Here is a 21,890-nt window from a genome sequence, read left to right on the forward strand (position 1 = left end):
TACCCCCTGGGCGAACGTGACGTCACAAAACATGGGGTAAAATTCCGGCCCCGATGGATTAAAACTATGTTGATGGATTAAACGCGGAATTAAACGTATATTTTCACGGTTGTGAATTCACGGTCAGAACACATCAAATTATAAAAACCTAGAGTGTATGGCCCGGATTTTTACCCCCGGAATTTCACCCCCCGGATTTTTACCCTCGGAATTTTACCCCCTGGCCGCGTTATATAAATTAGTGAGAATGGTTAGTTATCTCCATTCAGTTTTAATTTAATAGTAAACATTTTATTATTAAGTAGCCTATCTTAATTGATTTGTAACATCAAAACAGCGAATTCTGTTTACTTAGAAGAGATTACAAAATAAATAAATAGAGATAGGCTATTTAATAATAAAATGTTTCAGAAATAGGAAAATCAATCATGCTTAATAATTTCTATATCCGGTCAGGGGCCCATTTCATAATAAAGTACAAGTTAAGCTGCGCGCGCACTACGGCGGCACGGACAGGCGGGCGGCACGGCAATTTTTAAAAGTTAATAACATTGAATGTCATATGAGTGCGCCCACTACGGCGGGACGGCCGGTAACGGACGTTCGGCAGCTTCCGCCGTTTGTTAAAAAGTCCGGGAGACAGAACTCCAGGACATTTCCGAGCTGCCGTGACGCCCGTAACGCCCGTACCGACCGGGAGCACTGCACACCGACCGGGCGGGCGGCACGGGACATCCGCCATTCTCAACTGATCTCTGTCAAAGTAGCAGTGTTTTCGTGTGTTTTAAACATAGATGTTAGTAAGTTGATTTTTCTCGTTGAGAAAAACTCCAAACTGTACAACATGCGACATCCGGAATATTTTAATAACGTCCGGCGTGACAATATATGGACAGAAATATGATCTATTATGAAACAATCAGGTAAGTTTTACACATAATCCTTCTACAAGATCAGGAAACAAGGTGTGGAACTCTCCAACACTTAGTCTTTTTCTGTTTATGTGGTGTATCTAAAATCTTTGCTTGCACTTTCTTGTCACCTCTTCCTCTGCTAAAATTAAACCTACTATCACCACTTTATCTACATCCATCTGTACTCACAATTTTTAGCTCGCAGACTGTCAACTGTCCTAAATTGCGGATGTGCGGATGTCCCGTCCCGTCGGTCCGTGCCGTGCCGCCCTAGTGCGCGCACCCCCTCTAAAAAACGCCGTCCGTGCCGTACCACGCGTCCGTGCCGTGCCGCCATAGTGCTCGCGTAGCTTTACAAGTTACAACATGTAACTTGTAATTTCCATTAGATTTGCATTGGGCGATCAGCAGATTTACTAATAATATTAGTTTGTACCTTATTATGAAAAAGGCCCCAGAGGGTAAAATTCCAGGGGGATAAAATTCCGGCGACCCACACACACAATATGGGAAATTCGCTAAAACAGCTGTTGTTGCTGCAGTATGACGAAAAAACATTTTACTGACATAATACCCCGCCGCAGCAAACTTGCAGACTAAGCGAATTTCAACTTGTCTGATTACATATTTACTAAAATATTTCCATAAATCTATACTAATATACAAAAATGAGATGGTGTGTGTTTGTGTGTGTGCGTGTGCGTGTGTGTGTATCTGTCTGTTACCTAACGCAAGAACCACTGAACCGATTGAAATAAAATTTTGAATCAAGGTAGCTTATACACCTGTTTAACATATAGGCCTATTCCTGTTATTATACTTCCCTTGGGCTACGTCCCATGGGTTTTCAAAGTTTCAATGTTTACATTTTGGAAGAATGTAAAATAGTAAAAAGTATTAATTGAAGTCAGCTGTAAATACTATAATTTGACATTCACAGCACAGGTTAAGAGGTACAGCTCCTGCTCCCAAGATTCTAAAGTTTTATGATTATGAAAATAGTTTGATTAATATATTTATGAAAATATACTTATTTTCATGGAAACAGAAGGATCATTACAATGTATAATATTTTCGAATAATTTTGATATGGTAGCTTTATGTTTACAAATTTGAACTGATAAACAAATGTTTGGATCGGGATTTTAATAGATTTTAAAAACTAAGAAATATGTACTGGTGCAGTCGTAAAAATGTAACTGATGTTTACACTTTTATTTGTGTTTTAATTCAATTTACAAACTAAATTTTAACTATACCTACTTTTATTCTGTCCAGAGGTAGCTACTAATTATATTTTCTTCTATCATCTAGGCCTACTTCACATTAGCTTTTTTTTAAATTTACAGAAATCTCCTTAGTAGTTGTATATTTAAAACACTGCTTTAATTTGACTATGGAGAATATCACAAAACTATACTGCGATCAATTCACTTTTGTATCTAAAATCTGTAACGTAACTATGTTTCTTTACTTGATGTTTTAAATAATAATGTAATTTAATGCAAATACATACACGTTTTGAACTATGGAACGAGTTAAAATAATTACTGTTATGTATTTCGTTGTTGTTTTATATATAAATTGGTGAAATTTGTGCCCTGATTAACAATAATATTGGTAGGCTTTCTAACAAAAGGTAATAAAAGTTTTCCATTAGTTTATTTTTGCTTATTATTGTGATATATACACACTGATCTGCAGGTAAAGATTGAACTTTTAAAAAAGCTCATCAGCTACGGTAAAACATATCAATTATATGTGAAATCAATATAAACTGTTTTTTTTTTAGCGAATTTCCCATATAGGGAATAAGCTATTACCGTAGTATTCATGGTAAGACCTGGACGCGGGACCGGTTTTTTTTCATTTTGAGGTCCCTAGAGGCCAAAAACACCATCCGTTCAAATTCATATATATATATATATATATATATATATATATTTAAATATATATTTATATACCAATATAACACATTTTTACCCCATAAAACCCCCCATAAACCCCCCTTCCCATGGTCCGATTAAAATGCTGGTTCGCGAACTCGTTCGAATAACCGTAGGTTTACACGTTTATGCCAAATTTCATCAAAATTGGATAGTTTTTGTTCGAGTTATCGTGCTAACGGACACACACCCATATATATACAGGGTGAGTTTTAATTGTCCCCCCCCCAACTTTTTTCTACATTTTTTCAAATATCAATCCCAGACTACTTCCAAACATTGTTGGGTAGTAAGTACTTCATTTTGACAAGGTGGTCATTTCCGGCCGCCATCTTGGATCCGCCATATTGGATGCAAAATTTTTTTTTCAAATGTAAAGGTGGTGTTGTGACCCATTATTTCGAACTACATTTTTACCCTGATTACAATGCCGCAAACCTTTTTTAAAAATCTTGATTCATTCTAAAGTTACGAGGGCTTTTTAAAACTTTATTTTTAGCCCATTTTAACATTGTGCATTTACAAACTAACACCATAATCCCAAAATAGTGCTAGATAATGATAAGTATACACTACCAGTAATTGTCCACCTATTTTCACTTGGTTATGACTGATGTATTTTTTTCGGCCGCCATCTTGGATCCGCCATTTTGAAATGTGATAAATTATTTTAAATATGAAGGGGGTGTTGTGACCCATCATTTTGAACTACTTTTTTAAGCTAAACTCAATGCCGCAATCCATTTTTTGTTATCAAGTTTTATTTATGAAATATTGAAATTTTTTTGTTAAAAATGTCAATATTTCAAAATCAAAAAATGAAAATGAAAAACGGATTATGGAATTAAGTTCAGCTTAAAAAAGTAGTTCGAAATGATGGGTCACAACACCCCCTTCATATTTAAAATAATTTATCACATTTCAAAATGGCGGATCCAAGATGGCGGCCGAAAAAAATACATCAGTCATAACCAAGTGAAAATAGGTGGACAATTACTGGTAGTGTATACTTATCATTATCTAGCACTATTTTGGGATTATGGTCTTAGTTTGTAAATGCACAATGTTAAAATGGGCTAAAAATAAAGTTTTAAAAAGCCCTCGTAACTTTAGAATGAATCAAGATTTTTAAAAAAGTTTGCGGCATTGTAATCAGGGTAAAAATGTAGTTCGAAATAATGGGTCACAACCCCACCTTTACATTCGAAAAAAAATTTTGCATCCAATATGGCGGATCCAAGATGGCGGCCGGAAATGACCACCTTGTCAAAATGAAGTACTTACTACCCAACAATGTTTGGAAGTGGTCTGGGATTGATATTTGAAAAAATGTAGAAAAAAGTTGGGGGGGGGACAAATAAAACTCACCCTGTGTATATATATATATATATATATATATATATATATATATATATATATATATATTAAATATTTAAGTAAATAAGTACAACTGAGCACCCTGTATATTATATTTTATAAAAAGAAGTGACATGTTTCGGACATTAGTCCATTTTCAAACTTCAAAATACATTATACACTTAACTGTTGTTTATATTGTTTGTTTGTAAATAAATATAATTTATATATACAGATGATTTATAGAACTAGACAGGAATTCGAAAAACATTTTTGTTACTGATTATTTAATTTTTAAAATTTGTCCAAAAGATTGGGTTTCTTGAAGGAATTTGGCTATTTAAAATATGATTTGGATTTTTTAGATTTTCTTCGTATATGAAATATTCTTCAGTTGAATCCATTCGATTTCCTTTGTTTAAAACTTTTAGAATTTTCATGTTGTTTTTTAAATTTGTGTAATTGTGGTTGGTCGATAAAAGGTGTTCAGCAAAGTTTGATTTCATGGAAGTTCTGTTGTTACTCTTAAGAGCTTGAATGTGCTCTTTGAATCTAGATTTAAAAGAGCGTCCTGTCTGACCAATGTAGAAGTAAGTGTTCACAATCAGTGCAGTTAATTTTGTAAATGCCAGATTTGTCATAGATGTCTTGATGTTCTTTATTTGTATTAATGTTATTTGTTATCATATTGAAAGCGTTATTTTTTGTTTTAAAGCCAATTTTGTATTCAGAATTTTGAAAAGTTTTTCTTGTAGTCCTGTTAAGAGTTGTATTGAATGGGATACTAATGAATTTCTCTTTCTTCTTTCTTTCTTTGTTGTGTTCTTACTTCTTGATCTTGATTTTTCTTTCTTTTGATAAAAATATGTATATATTATATTAAATTATTGTAGTAAATAAGTACAACTGAGCACCCTGAATATTATATTTTTAGTAGAAGCCTACATATTAATATCAATTTTTAATACAAATTTAACAGAAAACCAACTCAATCAGACCTAATGATACCTTCAAATTCTAACCATCCTTGGAAATACAAACTATCTGCTCTCAGATCCATGCTAAATCGTCTTTTGAACATTCCAATGACAAAGAAAAATTACGATATAGAATTAAACAAAATTAAAAACTTAGCATCAAGGAATGGTTATAAGCAAAACATCATCTACAATATGATTAGAAACATCAAAAGAAAGAAAAATCTAAATCAAGAACACAACAAAGAAAGAAGAATGAGAAATTCATTAGTATCCCATCAATACAACTGGACTACAAGAAAAAACTTTTCAAAATTCTGAATACAAAATTGGCTTTAAAACAAAAAATAACGCTTTCAATATGATAACAAATAACATTAATACGGTACAAATAAAGAACATCAAGACATCTACGACAAAATTGGTCAGACTGGACGCTATTTTAAATCTAGATTCAAAGAGCACATTCAAGCTCTTAAGAGTAACAACAGAACATCCATGAAATCAAACTTTGCTGAACACCTTTTATCGACCCACCACAATTACACGAATTTAAAAAACGACATGAAAATTCTAAAAGTTTTAAACAAAGGAAATCGAATGGATTAAACTGAAGAATATTTCATATACGAAGATAATCTAAAAAATCCAAACATATTTTAAATAGCCAAATTCTTTCAAGAAACCCAATCTTTTACTAAATTATAGAATTAAATAATCAGTAACAAAAATGTTTTTCCAAATCCTGTCTAATTCTATAAATAATCATCTGTATATCTAAATTATATTTATTTATATACAAACAGACAATAAACAACAGTTAAGTATTTAATGTATTTGAAGTTTGAAAATTGACTTATGTCTGAAACATGTCTAAAGTGAACATCTAAATGAAAATATATATATATTATATATGGATTTGAACGGATGGTGTTTTTGGCCTCTGGGGACCTCAAAACGAAAAAGTTAATCGGTCCCGGGTCCAGGTCTTTCCATGAGACCTACGGTAATAGCTTATTCCCTATATGGGAAATTCGCTAAAACGATGAAGTTGAACAAACCAACGCAACCAGTTGTGTGTCACGGACTAGGTGACAGATGTGTGTAGTGACCACCACCACGGCGGAGTGCAGAGGAGCGGACGGTGTAGTCCTTGAGAGATGGAGGGGGCCGTAACATTACAAGTCTCACTTTCACTGGTTTACAAAAAACCACTTTCACACCCCGTGGGGGGGGGGGGGGGCGCACTTGTCATACTGCAGCTGTAGCGTAGCTTCTACCAGCAGCATCATTCGCATACCTCTGGGAGTGAACAGTGAACATGGTGTAGTGAAGCAATATGACTGACACGGTGCTGGAGATGGATGCCAACAGAAGCAAAGGTTGGTGGAGGTCAAGTCGTACGACAATAGATGCCTGTAGAATACCTGTAGAAACTTACGTCGTCAACCAACAAGTAGAAACTAACAGAAACATAGTTCAGTATACAGAGGAAAAGTTCCTGTAGGACAATGCATGCATACAATTTGCTATAATCATTAAGTTTAGTTTTAATAACTTAACTTACTGTGTACTCTTAACACATCTATATTGCCAAATGAGTTGGGGAACGTAATTATGCTTAGGCTACTCTAACTCTAACAAAAATATTAGTTAAGGGAGATATTAAAATGGAGTAAGACCCCTTTTTGTTTTACCTGCCAGAATTGTGTTTGACGATTTTATATTTTAATGAAGTTCAAATTGATTTAATTACGTACATTTTATTACGTTTTAAAAGCCGCGTTGTATAACCGTGTTAGCGTTTCATAACCGTCCTATGGAAGCGGTAAAACGTTCAAATTTTATGAAGATATACCTATAAACTAGCAGTCAACGTAAATTTGATATTATATTTTATATATATACACAGGCTATACTGTACCTGGATATTTACGACAGTAGTGCATCGATGGTGCGATAACGCAACATAACCATAGCTCAACGCAGTCGTAGAATACAGCAAAGTATGTACAATATACTCAAGCTACATAAATTCCCGTTTGCGACAACTGCTCATGATGACTCCATTTAGTTAAATATTATTGTCTCATTTTAATATTGGTGAATAAACAGAGATTTTCTGTTGAATTAAGGAGAGAAGTTCAGACAAGCATTATTAGTTGAAAACCATGTGAATACAACAATAAAATCTGCTGAGAATCACTGTATGAATTGCAGTAAAAAACTGTCTGGTTTTGTTTGGAAAAATTACCCTTCGGGTAATGACCTCGTTAAAAAATACTAGGTGTGCGGTCTCAGGTCCGCCAATTGAGCGGAGTGAAAAAAAGATTAACAAATAATCTTTTATTTGTTTATTCTAGACTATAAGATAAAAACTTAAGAAAACTTTTAATGACAATAAAATACTTTATCATACATATAGAGCACATAACTTTCATTTACTGTTTGTTTATGCCTGTAACTCTCCCTATCAAAAATTGCTCAATGAGCAATTCCTTGACAGTTCTTGTTCTTACTCGTGAAAACGCTAGATAAAATTAATCCGACGAGAAATTTTTATTTTCCCAGGTCGACCACAGCCTTATCTTAAGTGCATCCTTGACTGAGATGTACCGAACAAGCACAGGCAAGCTTTAGCGGGGATTGCCTGTGCGAATTTTTTTCATTTTCATTTTAACAAGAATATTTTATGATTCTTTGTTTACATCCACGTTGTTATCTTGTAACCATCATAGCAACGCATAAGGCTAATGCTAAACAAATTATATTATTTTTAAATTGTAAAGCCATTATCAAATTTAAATTTATTTGTTTAATAACATGAACACTGTTTGTCGAAATAACCCTGAAAAGTTTGGATTCAATATGATCAGCCGTTATTGAGTTAACTGATTACAGTTTGCATAAGGTCCGATCTCAAATAGCTTCGCTCAATAAACATAAGCATGGTTTTAAGAACTTTTTTGCGTAAGTAGTAATTCCCTGACTTTGATCAAAATGTAGGTTCTAAATTTTATTTAATTGTTTTGAAAGTATTTATTGTCAACGATGTAACAGCATACTGTAGTAAAATGTTATACTTTTAAAATTGCAGATACTGTAGTAAAACGACGCATTTATTTATTTATTTACTTCGATACCTTCTTAGGAACCTACTTAAAATGACAAAGTTTATGAATACCGGTAGTTCATTGTAAATAGTATCAAAATATTTATATTCTTTTTTAATCTTTTTGCTATAAGAATACGTCCAAACACCACCAAAAAGGTGAAGATACTTGCAAGTTCCGTATTTTTTAAGAAATTTAAAAATAAGAATACACAAAAGAAACACGGAAATTTAAAGCGCGTAACACGAAAAATTATGCAACGAAGCGAAAATAAATTAACAAAATTAAGCTGTACGCAGTTTCAAATAGTAGTAATAATAAGAATAGCTTTAGCCTGGAAGTTGGATAAATAGGTCATCAGGCAGTCATTCGAGATGATTGTGCCTATAACCAAACCCTAAAAATCCCTCTGTTTAATTTTTTAATCTTAATACCTTATCTTATCCACTTTTTAGTCTCATGAATTTGTAAATAATGTTGTAAAAGCAAATCGAGAATCATCTTCCTTATATCTTTTTAAGGTATGATGGTGACTAAATTATTGTTATTCTGCGATTAGATTTTTAAACTTATTGAATTGTGATTCGCGGTGTAAGTTAAAACCAAAATTGATCAGAGCAGGTATTGTGGGAATCTCGGTCCGTGTCCAAAAATTGCAGCAAAATGTCTAAATAATTAATTCAGGGTTGGTACTGATTTTGGAAAATGAAATTCCCTGACTTTTCCAGGTTTTCCAGACTGATATTATACTTTTTCCAGGTATACCGTAAGACGATATCGAATAGTCAGAATCAAGAATTATTAGAAAAAATGTAGGCCTAAATAGTTTACTCATAAAACCAATAAAAAAAGAATTAAACATCTGGAATCTGGAAAATTGGAGAAAATCTGGAGTACCAACTAACTTAACCTCACACTTTATGTTCTACTTGGCCTTGACTTGACACTACACTTGATTTACACTTGAGACGATACGGTGCTTCTGATACTGATATATATCGATATTTTGCTTGCGATATCATCTGTTTATATCGGAAGAAACATGTGAAATTGGAAAAATAACTACCATGCTTGTACCGGAGACAAAAAGTAGTACCAAACTAAACTATTTAATGTTTCAACTGACAGGATAATTTTTTTTATAAACTCCTACAAGTGCAGTTTTTTTTTTAGTTTATTAAAGGTTGAATCATTGGTATAAATTCAATGAGGAATTGTATTCAGTATCGTATTGAAATTGAAACGATGAATGTAGGCCTATCATTCCGTGCATCGCGGTACTAGCAGTGTTTCCATACGTGGTATTATTATCCCAAAAACAGGATTTTTAGAGCGTGAGCGGGATTTGAAGGGGATGTGGGATAAAACAGGAGTTTTGGCTATGACGTCCGTTTTTATTTACTATGCTTTATTTTAATGAAAAACTAACCCCAATCGAAAAAATTACCTTAAAAAAATATAATAGCAATGTTAAAACAACTATTTAAACACAATATGTCTAATTTAACATAAAAAAACCCAGTGACCGGGATTATATTCTTTTGGTCGTGTAGAAACACTGGGAGCTCAGTGCGTTCAATTAAAGCCAGTAATCAGAGGGTGATGATAGAATGTCTGTCGATGTTCGATGTTTTTGTTACATCGATGTTTTCGTCTAACTTCGATGTTTTTGACCAAGTATTGAGACGTAGATGCAAAATGTAGCATATCTGTAAAAAATGTAGTCTTTCAAGAGAAATTCCAGATTTTTTCCAAAATTCCCTGACTTTTCCAGACCAACAAAATTTCCTGACATTTCCAGGTTTTCCCTGACCGTACCAACCCTGTTAATTGCATAATTTGCTAAGTTCCACAGATTTGATTTCCGATTCATGCTCATGATATTACATGTGGAAATAACCGATGAAAAGAGTAAAGACGAATTTAACAATCCGTACATTGTTGTCATTGCGTTGTAGAAATAAAACAGCTAGGAGTCGTACTATGAGGTTTTTGTATGATGACATTGGTCAATTTCATGTCCTTTTTCTTTCGTTTTAAGTATGATAGAAGTTAAAATTGACAGCCAATAACGGAATTCCCTCTAAACATAACCTGCTCCTAATGCATTCTAAAGCACTGTGATTGGCGAAACGGCACACGGAAGATTTCTCAGGTGCCGTTTGACGTCACTAACTGCTGACATCACTTTGAGGCCGCGGCTCCACTTGCCGTAGATTGCCGCGCTGCAAATTGTAGCTCGTCAGTTGAGGAAATGGGAATGCAGCGATCAAACGAAGGTGGCTCCACTAGCGACAGTCTGCAGCGCGCTACATTTTACAGCGCGCCGTAGAATGTAGCGTCGCGCGGGAATGGAACTCGGACCATTTTCGCGCTACATTTTGCAGCCAACAGGTGGCTCCACTAGTTGTAGATTGTAGTGCCGCGCCAAGTCAGTGTACGTACAGCCGACAGGCATACATGGACAATACACTTTTTAGTGTCTTTAGTTTTATTTTTATTTTTGTGGATTGATTTGTAATCAATGGAGCCTGAACTGGACTGTGAAGTTTTTATATTAGAAATTTATTAAATTATTACATCGGGAGTGTGGGAATCTTGTTTTATAGAGGTTGTGTAAGGGGTTTCCTACTTTATATTATAAAGTAAAACAGTAGTATGATTGGAGAAACAAATACGTGAAAACATTCAATTTGTTTTTAAGTGCAACAGTCGTACAATTGTTATAATTATCCCTATAATAAAAAAACTCACGAAACTCATATTGATATTCACCTTACATTGGTTACTTAGAAATATTACTTCTGAGGTTGAATAAAATTAATTAGTTAAAATTCAGTACACTAAAATTACCTTAATGTCACTGGGAAAACCTTTCCTATACTCCAATTGCTTCTCTTAGTTTGGTATCCTATTAAGTAATCAAACGAGTTTTGGGACATTCGATAATATTCAAAAAAACTTGTCTGAATACTTTCAGTATGCTGTGTGGAACATCCCTTCGGACTTAACGTTGCTTAATATTGGATGGATCCACCATTTTCCTGCTGTGATCGGCGTCGTCTTGATAAAGTACACTGATAACAACACTACGAATGTTAATTTGAGGCATGATCCAGGGCCACGTTTACCTCCGCGCTACACTTACTGCTAGTGGAGCCACGATGCATCTGAGGACGCTGCAGATTGTAGTTCGTACTCTGCTGCTAGTGGAGCCACCAACTGTAGCGTGTAGCGCGCTACAATTTGCAGCGCGACAATTTACGGCAAGTGGAGCCGCAGCCTGAGGGAACACCAATACCGCAACGATACGGTATTGAGCCATCGGCCTCGGTGGTGTAATGGATAGCGCTGCGGGCTGGTAATCCGAAAGTACCGGGTTCAAATCCCGCCGGCGGCACTAATTTTTCACATCAGCAAGTTTGGTTGGTTTGGTTAGGTTATGACAGTTATTTTATAATTGATAAATTATAAAATTGAATTTTAGGCATTTATAATTTTATTTTATTCACAAAAGTATTTTTTTTATATTAGTAAACCTTTATTCGATTTTTCCATTATCAGCACGTTTGGTTAGTTTGGTTAGGTTATGACAGTTTAATATGGTTTAATTTAATAATAGAAAATTATAAAATTGTCTGTTTCTTCAGACGCAGCAGTTAGTGACGTCAGCAGTTAGTGAAGTCAAACGGCACCTGAGAAATCTTCCGTGTGCCCCACCGCTGTAATTGGTAAAATTAGAATTGAGTAAACAAGGAATAATCACATGTAACCAAATACTCCACGGTTCAGGCGGGCCAATGACAAGGTTGCGAAAGAAACTCTCCACCAAATCTTGCCAAACATGTTTCATAAGATAACCGGATTGGAAAGTTTGTTATAGCTTTAAGCTCATTTAAATCAATCTTAGCAGTACCTTTGTCTTAAGTAGTAAAATACGCCGCATCTTAAGATATCAAGTTTACAAACGTGTACCCTACCTTTTTATAAATCATGAACCAAATAATAAAAAAATAAAAAAACAGCTAATGGAGGTTCATACCAAGCTAATAATGTTTTAACTATGATATGAGTAACTATAGTAATTTTTAGTTAGCCAATGTCTATGCAGCAAACATGCAGACTAAGCAAATTGCCATTTGTCTGATTAGATTTTTACTAAAACGTCCTTTAAAAAGTCAGACAGGGAACAGAACCGCGTTTTTCATAAAACGTCGATTGTAGCCTATATAAAATAAAATGTATGTACGATATTCCAAAATTATGATGTAACCTCGTCCGCAAACGGTATTAATAATTGTTAATATGTTTGAAAATATAAGGTTATATTGTAGCTATGCATTTTTATGCTATGTCTTTGCCAATCACAATCAGCAATTTTATTTATCAAGTTCTTATATTACGTGCTGGTAAACAGTTTAAGGCCAGGTCTAGACGAATGTAAACGTTCGTTAACGCTGTAGGGTAGATCCTGTGCGTAGCCGGTTACCTTGATTGAAATCGACTACCGATTGGATGACTGCAGCATAAGCAACGGATGCCAAATAGAAAATCTTTAGTTTAAGGTACCTGTAAAAAAAAAACTTGAAGTGTTTTCCTTTAAAACAACACCAAAACCAGCTCTGTACCTTGTTTTATTAAATTTATATGAATTTTAAAAAGTTGTAAAGTCTTTTTTTGAAACAGTCTCTATTTTATAAAAATAATCAGCACCAAAATCACGATTTATAGACATGATAACTTCAGTTGTAATGATAGCATTTCCATTTCACTGTTCTCCAGTCATAAATTAAACACCTCTTTGGTTTGTTGTTTATGTTTATAATCACCTGATATATTTATTTCTTTTCTTTTGATGATGTTTACGATTTGATCGTTGTTATTTCGTTGCCAAAGTATAACCCATAAGGCTCACTGTTAACTTTTTTATTTAGATTTAATTTTTTTTAGTAATTCGATTATTGTTGGCAATTTTAATTGCATGAAACACGTTTTTAGGCCAGAAATAAATTATTTACAGTACAAAATTTGAAGGAAATAAATCGTTGAAGCCGTATTCGATATAATTGTGCAAGCAAGCATACATTGCTTGTAAGGTCCCAAATTGGACCTATTTAAATTGGAGTGGGAAATGTTACCGGCAGTGTCCACCCGCCGCACTGGCAGCGTCTTAAGGTCGAAGGGTAGGGGTAGGGCGAGAGTTCTCCAAGACCTAGGATCAAGACACAGACAATATCTGTGATCAAGATTTGAGATTGATTCGATCTCGATCGGCCAGCGTCAGTTGTCGCAGCTAGTCTGGGCGCGCGGACCCTTCTGTACTAACCGTCCCCCACGCCAAAGCCATGAAGACAACAGTGAGGCGCTGAACAACCCCAGAGAGCCGTGTGGGCCAGATGTTTTTGGAAATGAGCAATAAACACTCCCCTCTACACCCCGCACCCTAGCGCGGCCGCGCGCCCAGACTAGCTGCAATGAATACAGTGTATTCATTGCTAGCTGCGACTACAGTTCGTCAGGTCACTTATCTCTCTCTTCTACTCCCTTCTAAACTAATAAACCCGCTATGTTCTAGCGGTCTAGCCAACCTACTGTATTGGTATAGTTAACTTAGTCAGTCGTCGTCCCCATTTCGGACACCAACAGTAAGTACTCCGTTATTAAATATATTTTAAATTTACTAATATTATTGTAGCTGCTTTTGTTATTCCTTTTTGGTGGAAATTATAGGATGGCGACAATAGTTCCAAGCTAGATAGGTTAAACCCTTTACAAGACTGTTAAGTATTATTACTAGTTGTTTCTTGAATTTAAATTAATTCTTGGTGTAGACTAATTGATGTACAATATACTACAGTATTTTGATTAAATATATTGTTAAGGGACGGGTGAAACAGCTCACGTTCATCGTTATACGATAGTATTTCAGCTCTACTCTTGTAATTCATATTAAATTATAGTTACAGAACATATTCATAGTTTTATTAAATTGAAGTGATAGGTGATGGGCGGAACAGCCCTGTCTACAAAACTAATTCCTTGGTCACATTATTTTAGGTATTGTTTATGTACCTTTAGTACGCTAGAATAAAGTACTGTGTTTTATTTCAGTAATAAATCAAGACCGAACTAATAGGTGGCGGGCAAAAAACCCTGTTTAGATTTATTCGTTTTTTACCGATTCCGATCTTTAAGTACCGGTAGGTGACGGGCGAGTGTAGGAGTTTTGCCAACGGGTATCAGGTAGAAAGGGTCCCCATCCATGAATTCCACATACTGCGGAGTTTTGCCAACGGTTGTGGGTTGCGCGAGAGGGTTAGGGGGAGAGAGAGAGATTACACGTGACCGTGAGGGTGGCTTCCGCTATAGGGGTGGACAAACCAGGCAGGATGCTGACTGTGTTCAAAGTAATGGAGTTATGCACCTCTGACTGTGAAAGGAAATGTATTGAATTTTTAACCTAACCTAACCTAACCTAACCTAACCTAACCTAACCTAACCTAACCTAACCCACTGCGACAAGCGCATAACTGCCAAGCGCAAGCGTAGACAACCCTTACAATCGCTCTCCCTCCCTCCGTTACACTCTTTCTCCCACCACCACCGTTGGCAAATCTCCGCACCAAGAGGTGGCCGAAGGCATCCCCCCCATCTACCTGACACCCGTTGGCAAAACTCCGATTCCCGTGACGGGCGGAACAGCCTTGTCGTTATCCGTCCCGTCTTGTGGTCAATTAACTAAAGTACAAAACGCTATACACCCCCAGGATTCACCTAAAAGTTATTTAGTAGTGATATCTTCCCCACGTCACACCCGGGTGAAATAACTCAGGGAGCCCAAGTACGTATTTTGTTAGTTGTGCAATTAATTTTCTTTAGTTAAGTTATTTGTATTTGATGATTTATTGGTTTTTATTAAAAGGTGAAGTAACCTTTTAATTTTAAAAATAATAACAAATTTGGACACACCCGACTTGTAGCAGATCCGAAGCTTACGAGGTGTAGATTTTACCCCCATCGAAATTTACACCTTACATGCTCATAGAGCGTAGGATATATTCGCGTTTTTTTAGGCTGCACTAAAGCTACAGTTTGTTGCATTGTCATTAACACTATTGGTAAACAACTCTACAGTAGCTAGCATCTCTCGCGAGCGTTATAATGTAGGTAGCCATTATTGGTAAACAACTCTTCAGTAGCTAGCATCTCTCGCGAGCGTTGTAATGTAGGTAGCCATTATTGGTAAACAACTCTACAGTAGCTAGCATCTCTCGCGAGCGTTATAATGTAGGTAGCCATTATTGGTAAACAACTCTACAGTAGCTAGCATCTCTCGCGAGCGTTATAATGTAGGTAGCCATTATTGGTAAACAACTCTTCAGTAGCAGTAGCTAGCATCTCTCGCGAGCGTTATAATGTAGGCACTCGTCTTGTTCATGGTTTGGTTTTGCTATCAAGGATACGTAGTCAGATAAATAACATCGGCTGACAGCGGCGAATCCAAGACTAGAATAACTTACCTACTGCAAAGTAGTCTCTCGTGGCCTATAAGCAGCTTACCCGACGCACCTGCTTCCCAAGACTTGAGACTGCTGGATAAGCTGCTTAAGTGATTGAACTTAACTCAAACTATGTAGATCAATTAATAGAATTTTCAAATCTACATATTTATTAAACTATCAAGGAAGGCAAATAGTGTAATTAAGTACATGACATATTTTGTTGAGCGAAGCTCACTTTCCCTCACTGTAACTTCTTTGTAAGAGCATCAGAATGTAATGGCTTGACCAATTGATATGAAATTTGGCCAACGCCCCAGCTAAAGAATACTGAGCACAATGTTTTGGTAAAAAATATTAGCAATTTTCCTTCTGGATTTTATTTTACGGGTCACGCTATTTCGCTTGTTATTTTAATGTAAGTTGAAAGAAAAACTATATTGGGTTTTATGACATATGGGTTTATCTAGTTTCAATTAAATAAGATAAACATATGTTAATTGTTTGTAATTGTTTTGTTTACATTTCAATGTTTACTTTCATCCTAGGTTAAAGTTGGAATGTAACAGTTTATCAATGGAAGTAACAATTTTGCAATATTTGTTTTGAGCATGCCTCAAAGGCCACGTCGTAATATTGGTCGTCGCACCAATAATGCAAATATTGTAAGAGAGTGGCGTCGTGAACAAGAAGAACCAGATGAAGCAGTGGCGGAAGAAGCTGATAATGATAGGCAGTTAGCTAATCAATTCCAACATGAATTAGATGCACTAAAATTTTACACTTGCACTAACTGTCATCGCCAACTCAAACCAATCACCGATTTGTTCGCGTTGTCGTTCAAATGCAACTAAATTCACGGCGTTAAATAATATGGATGTGTCAAGTGTCCCGAACGAATTAACTGACCCGACGATTGTAGAACAAATAAATGTTGATTCCACGAGTACATCCCGGCTGTTGTGGACATTGGATCTTCAGAATATGGCTTAGGTTTGTCCTACGTAGGCCTATCAAGAGTTAAGACTTTTGAAGGCCTGCTTCTGGATCCACCATTTTCACTAGACCGATTGATGTCAATTAACAGACACGGATCTTGGGCAAAGAAGAAAGAAGCTCTTGACCGTTTAAACGAAATGTCAAATACACATGTCTAATAACCTTTTATCAATTCTTATTCTTATTCTTAACTAAATAAATGAACTATCAGATAAATTTGTCATTCTTTAGTACTTAAATAATATCGGACAAACAAACGGTGAATCTGCTGAAAGGGAACATATTGTAGGTTGTAAGCTGCTTTAGCCATTGAGCCATAGACCATTGAAATGCTTCGCTCATTTATGCGTCTAAAGTGTAACGACAGACCACCCTAGTTATTGTTCGGCTACACAACAGGAAAGGGTTCACTTAGTAAAAATATTAAACTTGAAAAGTTTGTCTTGATCACACCACACTTGGTCAGTGGCCAATTTCAAATTGACGTACTAATTGTACTTCAAAATGTACTTGATAGAGGGCCAAGGATGGTTGTAAGTTATTAAGGATAAGGTATAGGGATCGATGCTTGATTGAACCATAGATTAAGCATACTCAATTAGGGAGTATGATTGAACAAACTACACAATTCACTCAACGTAAAGTAGATAAACAATTAGGTACACACTTTTTATTTCATTATATTACAATACGTAACGGTACTATTGTTATTATATCAGTTATTTATACAACAATTGACTATGCAGTCAATGACAATGAATGAGTCAATCAAATGTTTATACAACATGTCGCCAATGAATACAGTCCTTTATTACATTTAGGCGGTTGTGGGGAAGGGTAATTCATCATCTCATTGGTGTTTTAGTTGCCAATTTAATTTATATGTATTTGCCATATCCAAGACGAAGAATCGCTTTCTATAGGACTTCAAGCTTAATATTTAATTTACATTTTTAGACAATTTTTGGAAGTTACATTTTTAGGCAAAGTTATATAAAATACTCTTTCAAATTAAATGTTCTATGGTTTTAGCAATCCTTTAACTTGTAACTTCAAATGTAACAATTTAAAATACTATGGTTTTATACTAGCCTAATAGGATAGCGTTGGCGAGTTCGAGAGTGTGCTCGGTGCGCTCGTCTTCTCTCGCCTTGACTCGGGTCGCCTCTCCTCGCCTCGCCTCGCCACGTGCTCGCCGGCGCTCCGTCAGTCAAAGCAAAGGACCCGAGACTGAGTGGCGAGCGCTACTTCCACATCGAAGTTTGCCTCAATTTCCACTGCGAGACAAAGCGAGAGTGTACACGTTTACCTCCCATAAGCTCTCGCCCGAATTACTCGGCGAACGTCTCGACGAGAGTGTACTAGGGGCTCAGTTTTGATGTTTGTGTACTTGATTGTAGAATTTGTTTTGATGAGGAGAATAGTCTTTGCAGTGACGTTAAGATGAAATAAGATCACATATTAATGTTAAAATGCCGCGGCCGATTCGGACGGGAGTAGAACGGGGGTTAGGTGTCATCAAGGGAGCCTATGCGGGAGGCGGGAGGCACAATTTTTATTTCAGTTGCAGTTTTTGAATACGGACAAAATAAGAGTTTAAAAATTAGAAATAAAAAAAATATTATAAAACTAAAAATATTTAAAATTAGTTTTTTAATTATAAAATTAAAATGTTATAACCTAACCTAACTTACCAAACTTGCTGATAAAGAAAAAATTGAATGAAGGTTTACTTATCAAAAAAATAGTTCTGTTCATAAAACAAAACTATAAATGCCTCAAATTCAATTTAAAAATTTTTTAATTATAAAATTAAACTGTCATAACCTAATCAAACTAACCAAACTTGCTGATAATGCAAAAATCTTAGATAAAAAGTTTATGGCACCGATATTTCGAACCTGGTACCTTTAGATTCTCAGCCCAGCACTGTATCCATTACACAACCGAGGCAGATAGCTACAAGCCGTATCGTTGCGGTAATGGTGTTCCCTCAGCCAATAGAATGCTCTCATTTTGACCATATTAAAAATACTGCAGCTGAAATAAAAATTCAGCAGGCGGCAGCTCATGGTATCGTGAAACACGAGACATTCCCGACAGGAACAACCCCCACCACCATGCCGTAACGAAAACTCCGAATCTTACCGATAATTGCCGAACTGTTCGCGGCAAAAATTGTTTCCTAATGGTGACTCTATCACTGTTGACTGTTGCTGTCGCGTCGGGGATGCGGAATACTATCCCCCGGAAAACTACCCCCCAGGTGAAACGTGACGTCACAAAATCTGCTAACTAACCAATATGGAAGCCGTGTCCGCGACTGGAATACTACCCCCCCTAGACAAATCATGCTATGTAATTTTAATTTTAATTCGAGTAATTCCGTTGGATAATAGAAAAGGCATGTGGTGAATATAAAACCGATTTTAGAAATGTTACAGCAAGTTTGGTTGGTTAGGTTAGGTTAGATTAGAACTGTTTGACAACTAAATTTGAGTGTCCGTGACTGGAAAACTGCCCCCCCGGTCTTTGACGTCAATATGACGTAGGGACCTGCTTGGGGGGGGGGGTAGTTTTCCGGGGGACAGTCTTCCGGCGACCCCTGTCGTCGTTGCTATCGTCAAAACGTTTGTAGGTTAAGAGTCTTCATCAGTGGAAGCCATGTTGGGTTTTTGCTCCATAAGAACAATGTTAAATTTGGGTCCCAATATCTCATCAGCAAATCGTTATATAATTATGGATAAGGAGTTAAATTAAAGGAATTGCAGTCCTCTAGAGACTAACGTTTTTAGTTTTACCAGTGTTTTTTATTAAAGTAGGCTCGGTGATTGGTTTGGTACACCGGACTCCGGAGACGGAAATACGCGTTCGGCGTTCCGATCCGCTGTCCCGTTTCTATAGCTATATACAGTCGACAAAAGAAGCGTTCGGCACGCACGACACAGTGGTGGGGGTGTTCCTGTTGGGAAGGTCTCGTGACTGAGACTGAGACTGACACGAGACGAGTGGGATGCCGGGAAAAGAGTAGTATGATCAGGTCGTGTTCTGTGTTCTGTTCTGATTTGTGTTCTGTGTTGGTTGAGGGTGGCGTGATGATCGGACCACGGCAAGGCAACTTTTATTCGGTCAAACATTGCCACCATGATAATAACATTTTACAGTGTTTATACTCATCAGAGTGTACTATATGAAATACACACTACAGTGGTTTACATTAAATACATTACCTACTGTGTTAAATGAGCTATCTGAAATATACACAGACTTTTTGGGTCGTTTACCTTGATTTACTATTTACACTTTTATTGACAGAAAACCCGAATTATACTTTCTAAATATTTAAAAAAGTGTTGTTAATGAACATTAAGGAAAGCAGAACACTTCTACCACACTTGAAGTAACTAGTTGAATATTTCACTCAACAATTTGTGTTTAATCTACATTGGGTAAACCAGAGACAGTGACAAACTAAATACCAGATATCGAGATATCACACAAAACCTTGACTTAGAGAAAGGGGTATAACATCTGTAACAGAAGTTCAAGGCCAGCACCAAAGATATGAATATTTTTATCATTAGTAAATTTTACAATTTGTGGCTCCCTGCCAAGAGCAAAAACCATTAGATATATCTTGGATTTGTATACAACTATCTATAGTGGAATAAAATTAATCTTTTACTTATTTTCAACTTATCTTACGAACTAAATCTTTTATAAATCTATCTTAATCTTTATCTTATAAATAACATTATACATTTTTTTTAAATAATAACCTATGTCAATAGGACTGGAAAGTCTTAGTCTCTTATTTTGTATCCAGAAATCTAACACATACTTTCTCCCATTAGCTTGTCAACAACCCTCATCATTCCATTCAGTGGGAGTGGGAGTAACTAATGGAGCTAATCACAAAGCTATAACTTTTGAACCATAGCTTGTACAGCAATAGGGGTTGTACACTTTAGTTTAGGGTAAAAAAAAAAAAAAAACTATAGCATACCAAATTTAATCAATACCTTTCTGGCTTTTTTTTTTGACATCCGATTTCCCGTTATTTTATAGCGATGGGAAAATCACATAGGTTTCAATAACCTTTGAACCTTAATTTTTACAGCAATAAGGGTTGTACGGTAACATTTTATTACAAATTAAAAGTGCTATAAGATACTAAATTTTAATCAAATCGTTTGGGCAGTTTGTTTAAAAATGAGATTTTCCCGTTATTTTATGGGGTTTTATGAGAAAATCACAATAAAAATAAAAATAAACTAAACGCCTAGATAATATAACGTAGATTTAACCCACCTACCAAATCTCACCAAAATCGTACACACACACACACACAGACATCGAGACATCACTTTTGTTTTCGATGATGATTTTTAATGTAATGGGAAGTTTATTAAATGTTTTATTTTGATATGTTTGTGGCTTGAAAAAAGATTGACAACTTTATAAAGATACAAAACTAGCCTAAATATTAAGTATCTCAGAATGAAAGTGAATTTTTTTAGAATCCTCATAACATACAGTAAGAGCCACAACCTTTGGGCCTTGAATTTAAATTCCTTCCCTTCAATTTGTAAGATAATCCTGAAGTTAGATGATGGGGTGTTGTTGCATGGAAATGTAAATGTTATTCTATTGCAGATGGCATAACCATTAACGATGTAGCAAGCTGTATCCTGGATAAAGGAGGAGACGTACCACTTGATCTTAAACAAGTTTTTCTCCTGCCTGCGTGGTACAATGAGGAAAAGTTTAGAAGGTAACTAATAGTCTAGTCACGTGTAACCAGCAACGTTTCCCCACGTATCCCATACAGCACCAAAAATAAAATTGTGTTAGTAAACTATACAATACTAACTATACTATAGTTATTTACTGGCTTGTAGAACTTTCATATTAATAAGACAAAACTAAGGATTTTCTACTCTGAAAATTGCTAAAGGGGTTTCCTAACATGGTATTTGAGAGTAATGTTGGTACTGGGACGGGTGGCGTCGTCAGCTACTAGGAGGTCACCAATTGTGTATAATTATAGGCATGCACTGTGGATGCGATACTCCCTGGTGTGGAT

General features: G+C 35.8%; 1 protein-coding gene across 1 annotated transcript in view; it reads left to right on the forward strand.

Annotated features, from left to right (window-relative positions):
- Positions 1-6,446: 6,446 nt before the first annotated feature.
- The window catches only part of LOC128987248 (uncharacterized), a 29,127-nt gene continuing 13,683 nt past the window's right edge, over positions 6,447-21,890 (forward strand). The window contains exons 1-2 of the mRNA XM_054408042.1: positions 6,447-6,575; positions 21,461-21,578. Of these exons, the coding sequence (XP_054264017.1) occupies positions 6,533-6,575; positions 21,461-21,578 (161 nt within the window). The 5' untranslated portion in view covers positions 6,447-6,532. The remainder of the gene's footprint in view (positions 6,576-21,460; positions 21,579-21,890) is intronic.

This window comes from Macrosteles quadrilineatus, unplaced genomic scaffold (genome assembly GCF_028750875.1).
Source record: "Macrosteles quadrilineatus isolate MER2022 unplaced genomic scaffold, UCM_ALF_1.0 Scaffold_1__1_contigs__length_201487025, whole genome shotgun sequence".
Classification (NCBI taxonomy): domain Eukaryota; kingdom Metazoa; phylum Arthropoda; class Insecta; order Hemiptera; family Cicadellidae; genus Macrosteles; species Macrosteles quadrilineatus.